The following is a 14,788-nucleotide window of genomic DNA, read 5'->3' as shown; positions in this document are numbered from 1 at the left end:
AAATCTTGTTCCAAAATAAATGAAAATCTGAGTTAAAATCAGTTTTTAGGTAGGACCCTCAAATAAAAAAATAATTAGCAGATCACCTCACGGAGGACCAGACCCTATCCATCCATGTGTCCTCCAGCCTCACGCACTGGAAAAAAACCACGGAAGAATCGAGAGAGGCGAGAGGCGCGCGTACCACCCCTTCCATTCCTCCCATCCAGAATTATCTAGATGCAATGAATACTATCCTGGTTCCTATGCAGAGGCAGGGGTACATGCATAATTTTGCATCTCTGCTAATTTAACCTTGAAATTTGAGAATTCCATCGTTTTTTTGGGACGGAGGGAGTAAGAAACAGCAGAGGAGATGTTTTGGATGTGGGGTTTGGAAAGCTGCAAAGGCTTTCAAGTCCTCTACATGCAGAAGTGGTAGGAGCGCTGTGCAGTGTGGAGAATGCTGTCCAATTGGGAATGACTCATGTTGCTATGGAGACAGATGTATCAGTTCTTGGTGAAACACTTAGATCATCTGTTTTGAGATAGGAGTCCGTACAGAGCTTTGTTCAGGCAAACACGAGATTTGGTGTACTTTACATTGACGAGATTTGTTCTGGCAAACCAGGAGCGAACTTTACCTTGACGATGTTTATTGGAAGAAATAATCGAGAACTAAACTTGATTGCCTACAAAGAATGGTTTTAAGTTTTTAACTTGTAGAACTAACATGGAAGCTAAGAGGAAACAATAAAATGTGCAACCTATCATCACTAGTTAGTAGTTACCCAGCCTTGCACTACTGGCCACCTCCAATCCATCTGACCCGGACTACTCCTCGTCGTCTCCGTCTGCATCAGATCTTGTTGATCTTGGGCGCCACGACGAGTGGGTTCTTCTTGGCGATCTGCTCGCGGCCCGCCGTCTGGAAGTCGAATTCGCAGGCGTGCTCGTCGGTGTAGCGGTGCAGCGAGCAGAAGGTGCTGCCGCAGCGGCAGACGAACCCCAGCAGTCCGACCTTCTTGTTGCACGACGCGCACCTGCTCCGCGCTGGCTTCGCCGCCGGCGCTGCGCTAGCACTAGAGGAGGCCTCAGGCGGCGGCTGCTCGGGCGCGACCTCGATCTTCCCAGCCACGGCGGGGCCGGCGTCGACGGCCTTGAGGAAGTCGGCGTCGACGGCCTTGAGGAAGTCCCTGTAGCAGCTGGAGCATAGGTTCTTGGTCGCCACGGAGCTGAAGAAGCTGCACCCGTTGGTGCACAGGCACCGCGGAGTCGCCGGCGCCAGAGGCCCCCGCTACCTCGTGCTCCCCCGTCGCCTCCACGGATGATGCCTCCACCGCCGGCACCGACTCGTCGGCCACTTCTCGGTGACAGGCGGAGCGACGGCGGCAGCGATCTTCGTCACGTGTTCCTTGTAGCACTTGGAGCACATGTTCTTGGTCGCGGCGCTCCCGAAAAAGCCGCAGCCGCTGTTGGCGCACATCGGCGCCGCGCCGCCGCCGCCTGAGACCGCCTGCTGCCTCTCTGACGCCATGGGTGTCGTCGTCGTCGTCGGTGGTCGCTGCTACGTACTGCTACTGCTAAAGGGTCGATCGGGATTGGGATCGTGGCGCGAGCACGCGGAGGAACCAGGGCGATCGAGCACGAGCATGAGTTCGAGAGAGCGAGGCACACCCCGTGTCTCATTTTATTGTAGGGGAAGGCCAAGACACCAAGCGCGAGGCCAACTCCGAGCCTGCTCGCGCGGTGGAGTCGGATCCGTGGCAGGGGTGGTGGTGACGAGGAGGTTCACGTAGGCACCAGAAGCCCCGCGCTGCTATCTCTCTGTAGAAATCAGAGGCGCCGTGGAGCTTTGGGTGGAACATCGGCCTCCTTTTTGGAGATCACGACGATTTCGTGTTAATAATCAATGGTGGCGCATAACAAGCGCATGTACACAATATATAGGAGAGTTGGCTGGTTTGGAAACTATCTAGGAAAGGAAGATTTACACCGTTACAACTGTTCTATCTCTAATAACATCCTATGTTTCCTAACCAGCCATATCTCTTCTATATTTAGATACAACCATATTTGGTTAGTTACAACTTGTTTAACACTCCCCCTCAATCTAAATCTTCTCCAGATTAAGATTGCCTTTGAATAATTCCAATTGTCGCGCCGCTAGTGGTTTTGTAAAACCATCTGCCACCTGATCCCTTGTCGAAACATGTTCTATGTCAAGTAATCTTCTTGCAACTCTTTCACGCACAAAATGATAATCAACTTCGATATGTTTTGTACATGCATGGAACACTGGATTTGCCGAAAGATATTTGGCTCCCATGTTGTCACACCATAGCTTCGCTTTTCTTGGTGCTTGAATTCCAATTTCTAACAATAAAGTTTGAATCCACATGATTTCTGCAGTTGCATTTGCCAATGTTTTGTACTCTGCTTCTGTGCTAGATCTTGACACAGTTGCTTGTTTTCTCGCATTCCAAGAGACAAGATTCGATCCCAAAAATATTGCAAAACCTCCTGTAGATCGCCTGTCATCAAGACTTCCAACCCAATCTGCATCACTGAAACCACTCACCATGAGAGATGTCGTTTTACCAATCTTGAGCCCAAGTTTTGTTGTATGCTTTACATATCTCAAAATTCTTTTGACTGCAGCCCAATGAACTGTGGTAGGTGCATGTAAGAACTGGCATACTTTATTAACAGAGAATGAAATATCAGGTCTTGTTAAGGTCAAATATTGTAGTGCACCAACCACACTTCTGTATTGAGTAGCATCATTCGGACCAAGTAAATATCCCTTATGAACCGACAGTTTTTCTGAGGTGGACATAGGAGTAGTAACTGGCTTGCAATCACTCATTCCAACTCTTTTTAATACATCCGAGGCATATTTTTCTTGTGTCAAGATCAGACCATCAGACACCTTATTTACTTCAATTCCAAGAAAGTAGTGCAGGTCGCCTAGATCTTTTAGAGCAAACTCTTTATTGAGATCACTAAGCAATGCTGAAGTTGCACTAGGTGTCGAACTGGCTACAATTATATCATCAACATAAACAAGCACATATATACTGATGTTACCTTTATTATAAAAGAATAGAGATGTATCTGCCTTTGACGATTTGAAACCCAAGTCTTGTAGCTTCATGCTTAACCTCGAATACCACGCTCTTGGCGCTTGTTTAAGTCCATACAAAGCCTTGTCGAGTCTGCACACATAACCTGGCACAGACTTGTCCTCATATCCAGGTGGCTGTTTCATATAAACTTCTTCTTCTAGTAGACCATGTAAAAAGGCATTTTGTACATCTAATTGACGAAGACTCCAACCTCTTGACACAGCAACAGAAAGAATAACTCGAATTGTAGATGCCTTGACCACAGGACTAAAAGTGTCTTCATAGTCTATGCCATACCTTTGCTTGAAACCTTTAGCAACAAGACCAGCCTTATATCTATCCAAACTTCCATCTGCTTTTCTTTTTATTTTGTAAACCCATTTTCAGTCAATAATATTAGTGCCTCTTCTTGGAGGTACAAGATGCTAGGTTTTATTTTTCATCAAAGCATAGTATTCTAAATCCATAGCATTTTTCCAATTCTTATCTCCTAAAGCTTCATTTATATTTTGTGGTTCCCCTGATGATGTAAAAAACTCATATCGAATAGTGCCGTCAGTATACACCTTTGGTTTGCGAATGCCGGCCTGTAACCGTGTCATGGGTCTTGATATCTCAGGTGCATTTGTCGCCACAGCTGGGGATGCAGCTTCCTCAGGCACAGAAGATTCTGACGCTTGCCCATGCAGATCAGCAGTAGCATCAGCACCTGTTCTCGTGGGCGAAATCGAAGCAGGAAAGCCAGGCGCTGAGTCTGACAGGGATCCTGTCAGTTGTACGATGGGCGAGGTTGTCTCCCCAGGTGATGAGGTGGTAAGAGCACTGGTCGGAGGGGATGCAGGCGACGCAGTTTCGACGTCTACAACCGAATTTGCATGGAATTCACTGCCGTCTCCTGCACACAATTCTTCACACGAATTATTAGAATTAAACATATGATCACTCATTAGTTATCCCCCTTGATCATATGGTAGTGGCTGGAGATCAGGAGGAAGGAGAGATATTTCTTGACGAAGTCTAGCTCTTGCATTCGGATGAAGTTGAGAGAAAGGAAAAACATTCTCATCAAAAGTAACATCCTGATATATATAGACCCGTCCTATGGAAGGATCTAAGCACTTGAAACCTTTGTGCAAAGGGCTATAACCAAGAAACACACACTATTTGGAGCGGAACTGAAACTTGTGGGTATTATATGGACGAAGATTAGGCCAACAAGCACAACCAAAGACTCTGAGAGATGAATAGTCTGGTTTTTGTTGGAACAACCGTTCAAGAGGTGTTTCATAATTAATGACTCGACTGGGTGTCCGATTGATAAGATATGTGGCAGCAACGAAAGCATCTTCCCAATATTTAAGAGGAATAGATGCATGAGCAAGAAGAGCTAACCCAACTTCAACAATATGTCTATGTTTTCGTTCCGCAGCCCCGTTTTGTTGATGAGTATGAGGACACGACACAAGATGAGAGATTCCAACTCGCTCAAAAAAGGAGTGAAGTTTCTAGTATTCACCCCCCAGTCTGTTTGCATTGCAACAATTTTTTGATTAAAGAGCCTCTCGACTAGATTTTGAAATTCATTGAATTTCTGAAAAACCTCAGATTTGTGCTTAATAAGATAAATCCACACATATTTGCTGTAATCATCGATGAAACTAACATAATATCTATTTCTTCCAACCGAATTAGGTGGAGGACCCCAAACATCAGAGAAAACAAGTTCCAAAGGTTTACTTGAAACACTATGCGACTTGGGATACGGAAGCTGATGACTCTTTGCCTTTTGACAAGCATCACACACAGACTCTTTATTTGACTCATCTAAACAGGGGAGATTATTCATGCTAATAACTTTAGAAATAATAGGGGCGGATGCATGACCCAAATGACTGTGCCACCTCTCAAAGGATGGTTTGACGGCTCCAAAGGCTTGCTTTAAAGTGGATGGAGGAAGGCGATAGAGACCCCTACGACATGGCCCCTTAAGGATGGTGTTCTTCGTGGCCTGATCCTTGATCAAAAAATAATCAGGGTGAAATTCAAGAAAAGCAGAATTATCTTTGGTGAGACGATGCATGACCCAAGAAAAACATGTGGTCAGCGCAGGTCCTTGCGACCTTACGAGGCGCAAGGTTGGAGCGTTATGTCAACGGCAAGGCCGTCGCTCCATCTGAAGAAATTGAAGAAAAGAAGGCTGACGGCAAGACCGTCGCGGTGTCCAACCCCGCCTATGAGGAGTGGTTCGCTGCGGACCAGCAGGTGCTTGGTTTCCTCTTCGCGTCCCTATCTAGGGACATCCTGGCGCAAGTCGCCATCTCGAAGACCGCTGCCGAAGCATGGAAGACAATCAGCGACATGTTTGCCTCCCACACGCGTGCACGTACAACCAACGTACGCCTTGCTCTCGCGACAACGAAGAAGGAGAACATGACTGTAGCTCAGTTCTACGGCAAGATGAAGGAGCTAGCAGATGAGATGGCCGCTTCAGGAAAGCCTCTTGATGATGAAGAGTTGGTGATGTACATCTGCAATGGGCTTGATCCCGAGTACAATCCTTTAGTCTCTGCCCTTGTAACTACAGTTGAACCAGTTACTCCTGCTGAATTGTTCTCATAGTTATTAAGCTTTGAGACTAGATTAGAATTGCAGCTCGGCACTAGATCTTCATCGGCCAACATAGCAGGAAGAGGTGGCCGAGGTGGGAACAAGCAGATGCGTGGTTCTGGTCGCGGGAACCAGCAGATGCGAGGGCGATCAAATTTTGGTCGCGGCTCTGGAAGACGTGGGCGTGGCCAACAGCAGCAATCATGCCCCAATCAGCAGAACCAGCAGCGCAAGAACTTCCCAACCGGCCCTACTGCGATCCATGATAGCAATGGGCGCCCCATCTGTCAAGTGTGCTTCAAGACAAGACATACGACGCTTGAATGTTGGTCCCCTCCGACATACGCCTGCGTCCCCTCCGACCAGTTCTCCTACCACCTCGTCACCTGGGGAGACAACCTTGCCCATCGTACAGCTGACAGGATCCCTGTCGGACTCAGCGCCTGGCTTTCCTGCGTCGGTTTCGCCCACGAGAACAGGTGCTGATCCTACTACTGATCTGCATGGCATGGTTTTGGCGGGTGAGCTTCTCCGTGACCTGCACGCCGAGAAGAGGATTCGATGCCATTGCATGAGTTCTTGGATCGCCTAGGCTCTGATACCATGTAGAAATCAGAGGCGCCATGGAGCTTTGGGTGGAACGTCGGCCTCCTTTTTGGAGATCACGACGATTTCGTGTTAATAATCAATGGTGGCGCATAACAAGCGCATGTACACAATATATAGGATAGTTGGCTAGTTTGGAAACTATCTAGGAAAGGAAGATTTACACGGTTACAACTGTTCTATCTCTAATAACATCCTATGTTTCCTAACCAGCCATATCTCTTCTATATTTAGATGCAACCATATTTGGTTAGTTACAACTTGTTTAACACTCTCCAGCTTTTGTTGGCAGCCACACGGTTGGATATCTTAAGGCTAATCTCAATGGATGATTTCATTTTGTTGTTTCCAAGAGTGCCACATTATCAAACTGCAAATTAAACCATGGATAAAACTCACCCCTACAATGCATTATTTCATATTTGCTATTTCATAGGCTCTCTTGCATACATGGTTTCATCTAGATGAAATCCATTTCATCTATCTCCTCATTAAATCAATGCCACGTCATCTAAAATGGTGACATGGCACCCTATTTAATGTGCATGAAACTCTCATGAAACCTTCACTGAAACTGGCCTAAAATCACGAGTACTGTGCGCGCACCTGGGCGCGCCCCAACATGCGGTAAGAAAAAGGGATATTTTTTTGTTCATATGAAAGGAGGTGGTACAAAACACATATATATTTGTGCATGATAGCACTGGATGGTTGGGCTACTTATTTGGAGGGGTTGGCCTTTGGGACCACTGCTGTTAGTACAAAGCCGGTTGGCCTAAACATGGCTAGATGGTTTGACTAATTGACGATGTAGTACTTGGAGTATAGGCTATAGTTCCCATGGAGTAATTTTAATACCGTACCCTGAAAAAAAGAAAGAAAGAAAAGGAGAACACAATAAGAATTTAGGTTGCATAGGTTGCAAGGTGCCGGTCAGTATTAGTTGCTGATGGAATAAAAAGTGGGGGCAAGTCGGTGTTTACCTGTTCGAAGGTTTTCCCTTCTCTTTTTGGGAGCGTATCATGTGCAAACCAATATCCTATGCAACCGTGCAAACTATGCATCTGGACCATGGATCCCCCATCCGATGGCTACAGCTCGAGAGGCGTGATATTTGCAAATTAATGCCCGCCAGCTCCCTTCGACTTTTTGCAGTAACCCCCCGCGCCCCCGAGGCGGCTCCTATTCGTCTCCACCGAGCCGCCCGAGACAGGCCTCACGCGATTCGCCCCTGCCCTAGCCCTTCGACTTCTGCCACCACCGGCCTGGCTCCTCCATGCCGTCCCTGCTCCTCTGCGACGCCGCCGCAGGCCGAGCTCGCAGCGCTGACCCTGCTCGCCCGCACCCGTGCCGCCGGCGAGGGCGCCGCCACCACAGCCTCCGGGCTCCGCGTGGCGTTCCAGGGCGCACCGGGCTTGTACAGCGAGTTCGCAGCCAAGACGGCGCCGCCCAGGTGCGATACGGTCACACGCTGGTGGCCATGGAGCGGGGCGCCGCCGACCACGCCATCCTCGCCGTGGAGTCCACCATGGAGGGCGCCGTGCCTGGCGAAGGAAAGGGGTTCGGCTGGGTCTCTGCGCGTTCGCTTTTTTGCTTTTTGCTCGGTCAGCTTCACAGGCGTCGATGCCTTTCAAATTCTCTTCTGCATCCACTCTGCTCAGCTCGTTCGTGTTCAATCCGGCCCTCTCTGTTTTGATGGCCATTTCAATTCCCCCCTTCCGCTTTCAAGCCGTTCTGTTCTTTGGCTTGAGTGTTAACTTGTTTACACGTTTTTTCCTCAGGCATTTGCCATGATTTAGTGGAGGCAATTTTTGTTGCAGCTGTTTCCGGGGTGGTGGATTGAGGGAATAAAGAATGATCAACCTCTTTGATTTGAGCTTTGGAGCCAGCGCCAAGGTCGCCTCAAGAGATGGTATTATTATGCAACTGCCGAACTGAGTCACAATGATATTGCTTCCAGCAGTTGCCCATATGATTAGCCCCGTGATAATTCTTCAGTTAGGGAGATATGAACGTCCTAATTATGGATCTTATCTTCCCCTGACAGGCTCTCCGTTGAGAGGAACTCAATCAGAACGGAAGGAGTACAATGGATCAAAGACAGTAAGTGCACTCTTTGTTTTCCTGGTGCTGGTTTTTATTGACCAGGCTGTTTTCCTGTGGTCTCACAGTTGATCAAAGCAGTGAATCTCCAAGGAGGCCATATGAAGATCATGACAAGCGAAGGATGGATCTTCTCACAGGCAGTTCAGCATGCCTATTTGACTTTACCATGGTGACTAGCACGGGATTGCAAAACTTCTGTGTAATGATAATTCTGATGAAAAGCTGATGGAGAATTAAGTAGTTTAGGCCTGATGTATTATGTGTAATGCCAGAACAAAAGGACGTATTGGCAATGGCTTCTGTGTAATGAACTTGTGTGTTGAGAATGAAAGTGAATAAAAAATGTTGTCTCAATGAAGTTTATCTTGTGCAATTGTGCCTGAAATTGTGCAGAATGCTGTGATAAAATTGTGCATTTGTGCCTGAACAAAATCATTCATAAAAAATTATGCATGCTGAAAATCAATTGTTTATGCCTCAGCACAGTAACATTTCAAACATTATAATTGAATGCACTGATGATCCATGTTGTATAATTCACTAACACACTAAAATAGAAAAGTGTTTACAAGAAGCATTCCAAAATGTCTCACAAGGTTAGATGAACCTAAAATATCAGCCAACAACGTTGTTTGGGCAATTACGTGCATCATGATTCCCTACTTGCTTACATTTTCCACACTTCCATTTACTTGGAGCCTTCACCTCCTTGCTCTTCCTAATTCTTTTGCATCTCCATTTCGACTAGATATCATTTGGTGGATGTATATTGACTTCATTTGGAATTTTACTACCAAGGAAAGATTCATACTCATCATGTTTATTATTTGTAGCACCAGGCGTGATCTTTTGGAGAGGTTCTACTAGGTTGGATAAACTAGAATAAAAAAAAGTCCATCCCTTGTTCAGAATTCTTGGCCATTTGGATAAGATCTTCAAACTTGTTGCGTGAATCTGAAATCTTTTTCCGCATTGCCACCTCCATAGGATCTTTAGGCTTCTCATCTAGCAGGTTACCTTCGTCATCAAATAATAGTTCCCTGTAACAGAACAAACATAGCAAATTGAAGAGTATTGTAACAAAATAGGCATAACAAAAAAAACTCATATAGTACACACCTTTTACATCTTTTCTCCCATCTCTTCATAATATAAACCAATGGTATCTCATTTTGCTTCTCGGTTCTAAGCACTTGTATGATATGACGGCACGGGATGCCATAGGACTCATAAAATTTACAGGAGCACCTACCAAATATGTTTGACTTGTTCATCTCAACCACTCGCTCTTTTCTAGATTAGTTGCTGATGGTGGCAATTTTTGTATCTTCACACTCGGTAAACCCTTGAATAATGCAATGGTCTCTTGCAACTATGAGCTGCTCCCGAAGTTTACTGAAAACTTCATGTGTATATATCACACTACATTGCTTCTCCATGGCCCATGGTGTCATCAATTTAGGATTGCTGTGAAGACTTGCATTGTCGGCTTTCAACTCCTCTTGGCGCTGGCACTCCAAAGCTATGTCAAACCTTAGTCAAAACTCAACAAACGTCAATTTTCGCTGAATGAAACAGTTAAAAAAGAATTTGCACTCTCCAATCGTTGAGTAGTTCTAAGGATTCCTGCTAGAGGTATGTCCATAAAGTATGCCGGAATCCATGATTGGCGGATAGCAAACTTTGTGGAAAACCACTCATTTTCCATTGAGACTCAAATTCATCTGAATTTTCGGAGCCCCAAATACACTTGTTTAGTAACTTCCAGAAATCCTCATCCTCTCGTACAGAGGGCACGACCCTCTCAGGTACCTTTTTCATGATATGCCATGTGCAAAGTCTATGAACTGTATCTAGTAGAATCTGAGCAATAGCAGCCTTCATGCTCGCATCTTCATCTGTTATGATCAGATGAGGTGCTACTCCACCCATAGCCTTAAGAAAGGTCTTAAACAACCATTCATATGACTCGATCTTTTCATTAGCCAAGAATGCAGCCCCAAAGAAAACACTTTGCAAGTGATGACGGCACAAATTTCATATTATACTGGTTAGTGCTATATGTTGAATCTATCGAAACAACATCACCAAAAACACTATAGTTTTTCTTGCATGTGGCATCTGCCCAAAAGGCACGAACAAGTCGTCCTTGTTCATCCACCATAAAGTCATAAAAGAAGGCAGAATTTACTTCCTTCTTTCGCTCAAGTTGCCCCACAAACATTTGTGCATCTGCATCCTTGATTTTGGTCCTAAGATCACGGTAATAGTTCTACAAATCTCTCAGCGTGCAGCCAACATTCTGAAATAGTTCTTACTAACCGTGCGGTTGGATCTTAGAAACTGTCTCTTATCTGGCAACACAAAATCATGGTTGTGCTCCTCAACCATTGAAATTATCCGATACTTCTTATCACTGTCGAGGTTAACAACAATATGTGCCTGACAACCACATCTCTTCTCCATCACATTATGGGTCCTTTTGTTTCTGGATGCATCAGTAACATTTTTTCGTCTTCGTTCTTGTACCCTTCCCTTGAACAGAGATACCGCTTGATTAATATTTCCTCATTTTGCTTCTTTTGCTGACCAATACAAATAGAGAAGCCAGCATCATATGCATATGATTTGTAAAAATCCTCCACATCTGTGAGTGTATCAAAGATCATTCCAATCCTAGGCTGTTTCAAATGTTCTTTGCAACTCCATCGTGGTGTGCTTGGATGTTCAGTTTGGGCTCCATCTCCGGCATGACAGCAGCGACCTGAGAGACGGTGACGTCTGCGACTTACAGGCCAGCACTGCATTATGTGGCCGTTCTGGAGATGGCGCGCAGCAGTCCAAAGGGTGTTGCTGCACCTGGAGGCGGCCGCGCTCGGCAGTACAAGACCGGCGCAGCAACTGGAGGCGGCTCTCTTCCTACATGAAAGCATTGCTAACTGATGTCAGCACAAAACAAAGCGAGACAAAGCAACTGAATTTACACCTACCTGGATGTGGCGGTGCGCTGCAGTCCGCCCGGTTGCCAGCAGCCGCAAGCCCCTTCACTGGCGCTATAGCGGGAGGTGGGGTGGGGAGAGCGAGACATGGGGTGGGTGGGGATGGCGCGCAGCAGTCTAGATGCGGCGGTGCACTGCAGTCCTCTGGCGGCGTCTCCATCCTGCTGTTGTCTGTGACGCGCAACTCAGCGAACAACTCAATGAACACAACTCGCAGCCAAATCGGATCAAACAACCCATGCGGAAGCAACACAACTTAGCGAACAATGCCCAGCCAAATGGGATCAAACATCCCTAGGAAGGGCTAATGGAAAGAGAACAAGAAAAAAAGAAAACCAAAAAGGCTAAGAGGCACGGTACGCACCAGTCCGAGAGTGCGGGGGGGGGGGGAGGATGATAATGACGGCGGCGGCCGGTAGCCGCAGCCCCCCCCCCCTCCCGGTGTTGTAGATGGTGGCAGAAGACGAAGGGCTAGGGCAGGGGCCGAATCATGTGAGGCCTATCTCGGGCGGCTCGGTGGAGACGAACAAGAGCCGGCTCGGGGGCGCGGGGTTTTACTGCAAACACTCGAAGGGGGCTGGCAGGCGTTAATTTGCAAATATCGCGCATCTCGAGCTGTAGCCATCGGATGGGGGATCCATGGTCCAGATGCATAGTTTTCACGGTTGCACAGGGTATTGGTTTGCACAGGATATACTCCCTCTCTTTATTGGTGATATATGAATAGGTTTCGTTTTCTTCTTTAGTTTGGTGATGTAGACCGGGAGCACATTCTTTTTGGAATTGATATAATTGATATGCAACGAAGATTCTATTTTCTGAAGAAATTTTATGGCAGCATTTATGGTTGGGTGTTCCTTGACAATATTCAAAGCTTCTAAATCATTTCAGCATAGTATAATACATATGTTTGAGGAGGAAAGAGTTCTATGGATTGTTGTCGGTCGAAACCCACCGACGAGCAGCGACAGGCAACACGAAGAGCCGGGAGGTCGTCGGGGCGCTGGCAGGCACTGCTCCCTCGTCGACGGCCCGCAATTCCAGCAACGCGCCGCGCCTTGTGAAGACGCAGGGTGTGCCACCTGACCTATACCCGATCAGGAAGGTGCGGACGTGCTTGCGATGATTGACCTGCATACACAAACAGGTGGAAACGTAAGTCCGAGCCGTAGTCGGCTCCCCGGGACGACTCTTGCATCGGCTTTAAAGAGCCGATCGAGTCCCGGTGCCAGATGGGATCTGTTTGCATCCGGATGTTGACAGATAAAGCAAATAACTATAAAACTACATCAATTAAATCTAATTGATCTAATCCACAACGGCAAAAGCTTCACTGCTAGATCGGAACATCCTACACGTAACTAGGCCTAATTAACGTAACAGATGACTAAACCATAACAAAAAACAGAGGCCTAAGAACTAGCGAGAGCCGATTCCCGGATCAATTCCCTGTTAAAGCTAAGATAAAGCATCTAAAACACCACCGGATCATCCAACCCGTTTGCAAGGCCTAACCTAGCAGATATTACACCAACTCTTAAGAATAAGAGCAAACCGTAACAGATCAGATCTACTAAACATAAAAGAAGCAGGGTGTCGCCTCTGTGCAACTAATCCTATATGACAAGAACTAGCATAAGATTGAAACGTGACTGCACAGAGACAACATGATATTCGTAGATGATAAACAACAAGGCACGATAGATCTACTAAAAACCATGCTACGAACATCAAGATAACTAGCATTACTCGCCATAAAAAACGCTTCCGTACAAGTAATACCAAGGTAAAAGCAAGAACAATGCTTCCCTGATCGCTTGAAGCGATCAGGGCAGCATGGCGCTTACTTGGATGAAACCCTAGGATTAGTAGTGGCGATGCACCGAGATTGTTGTTTGCGAGATGTGATGACGTTCTCCCTTTTTTTCATGAATAACACAGGGTACATATTTATAGTCCGGAGACTTGGGAAACAATCTAAACTAATCTTGTCCCGATCAGATTCTATCTCCAATCTAAATCTAAGGATACATGGCCCATGTGGCCCAGATACTCACGCAGGAGCCGATTTACAAGCCTTCTTCAATCTTCTGCTTTAATCTCATCTTGCTTTCGGCCCATAAATTAATCCTGTTAATTTACGGCGATAACACATGCCCCCCTGGTTTTGGCAATGATAGTTCCAAAACCAATCCGTCGCTTCATCTTCCCGTTAATGCTCATTAAACACTCTGCAACCACCAAGGAAGATGCAACATCTCTGCAACTGGCTCCTCGTAGAACGTGAAACTGCCGATCCGTCTTCCATCTTTTCACTATTTAATCTTACCCCGAATCGGCTCTTCTTCACAGCGAACTCCTTCCTCCCAAAGCCAGTAGCGCAGAAAACCCCAATCCTTCACCAGCCATGGCCATCTCTTCTTCCTCTGGCTCCAACTCTTTTGGAGATTCCTCTTCTTCCTCCTCCTCATCTCCTCCATCTTCTTTCCTCTCCGCCTCCTCCATCGACTCTATCCCAGAGAGCCGAGAGCCGACCCCCGAATGGGACCCGATAGCAGCGTACGAAGCGCTGGCTCCTCTGCGTTGGGATGTAGAGGAGTTCGATTTCGGGGTCGTCTCCGAGGAAGACGGGCCCGAGACCGAAGGAGAGGAAGACCTCCAGTTCCTGTTCCAAGAGGAACTGGAGAGCAGTGAAGACGACGCCTTCTCTTGGGAGGGAGTTGACTCCTCCTCGGAAGAGGAGATCGACTCCCCCTCCGACGACAACGAGCCGATGGGCGGAAAGCCCTTTCGGTTCCTCGTGTCCTCCGAGGAGGACAGCGAGGAAGAGAAGAGCGGCGGCGGCGACGGCTGGAGCGACTTCGGGTCTGAAGGCGGCAGCAGCGACGATGATGACGACGACGATGATGGCAGTGGGAATGCGCCGGCCCGAAGCCCCAAGCGCCGTAGGTACTACGTACCTACGAGCAGTAGTAGTAGCATCATATTGGTAGGATCACAAAGCCGAAGGATTAATTTCTTTGTAACAATCGGCTTTTCTTGTAATGATCTTTCCTTTTAATGAAATCGAATTTCCTTCAATTTCGTGTATATTCACTTACTTCCCAAAAAGCCGATGGCAACGCATCAGGCTGCTATAAATATCCAAGAGCCGACGAAGTTTAAACTAGAAGCAACCCACATAAGAGTAGAGTAACACTTCCACCTTGAACCAAACTCGAAACAAGCTCTCAAATCCGAGTGTAATTCGAAAACCAAACTCTACAAATTCGAGCAAGAACTCTCCAAGCACCCGGAATTCGAATCAGAACCCACAGCAAACAAATCCTAAGTCAACGGATCTGGACCATGGCAGATTCTGCA

The 14,788-nt window shown here is 46.8% G+C and overlaps 1 protein-coding gene and 1 non-coding gene across 2 annotated transcripts; one reads left to right on the top strand and one right to left on the bottom strand.

The window, feature by feature from the left end:
* Positions 1–838: 838 nt before the first annotated feature.
* LOC120713245 (zinc finger A20 and AN1 domain-containing stress-associated protein 12-like) lies at positions 839–1,516 on the bottom strand. The gene is made up of 2 exons (XM_039999239.1): positions 1,329–1,516; positions 839–1,214 (listed from the first exon to the last, which is right to left on the bottom strand). The coding sequence occupies exons 1-2, from the start codon at positions 1,514–1,516 to the stop codon at positions 839–841; spliced, it is 564 nt and encodes a 187-aa protein (XP_039855173.1).
* Positions 1,517–5,603: 4,087 nt separating this feature from the next.
* Positions 5,604–5,742, top strand: LOC120639371. Its single transcript, XR_005661376.1, has one exon. It is a non-coding gene; the product is annotated as a small nucleolar RNA Z247 (small nucleolar RNA).
* The last annotated feature ends 9,046 nt before the right edge of the window (positions 5,743–14,788 follow it).

The sequence above is a fragment of the Panicum virgatum genome, chromosome 6K, assembly GCF_016808335.1.
Source record: "Panicum virgatum strain AP13 chromosome 6K, P.virgatum_v5, whole genome shotgun sequence".
Classification (NCBI taxonomy): Eukaryota; Viridiplantae; Streptophyta; class Magnoliopsida; order Poales; family Poaceae; genus Panicum; species Panicum virgatum.
This window is presented reverse-complemented; position numbering and strand designations above follow the sequence as displayed.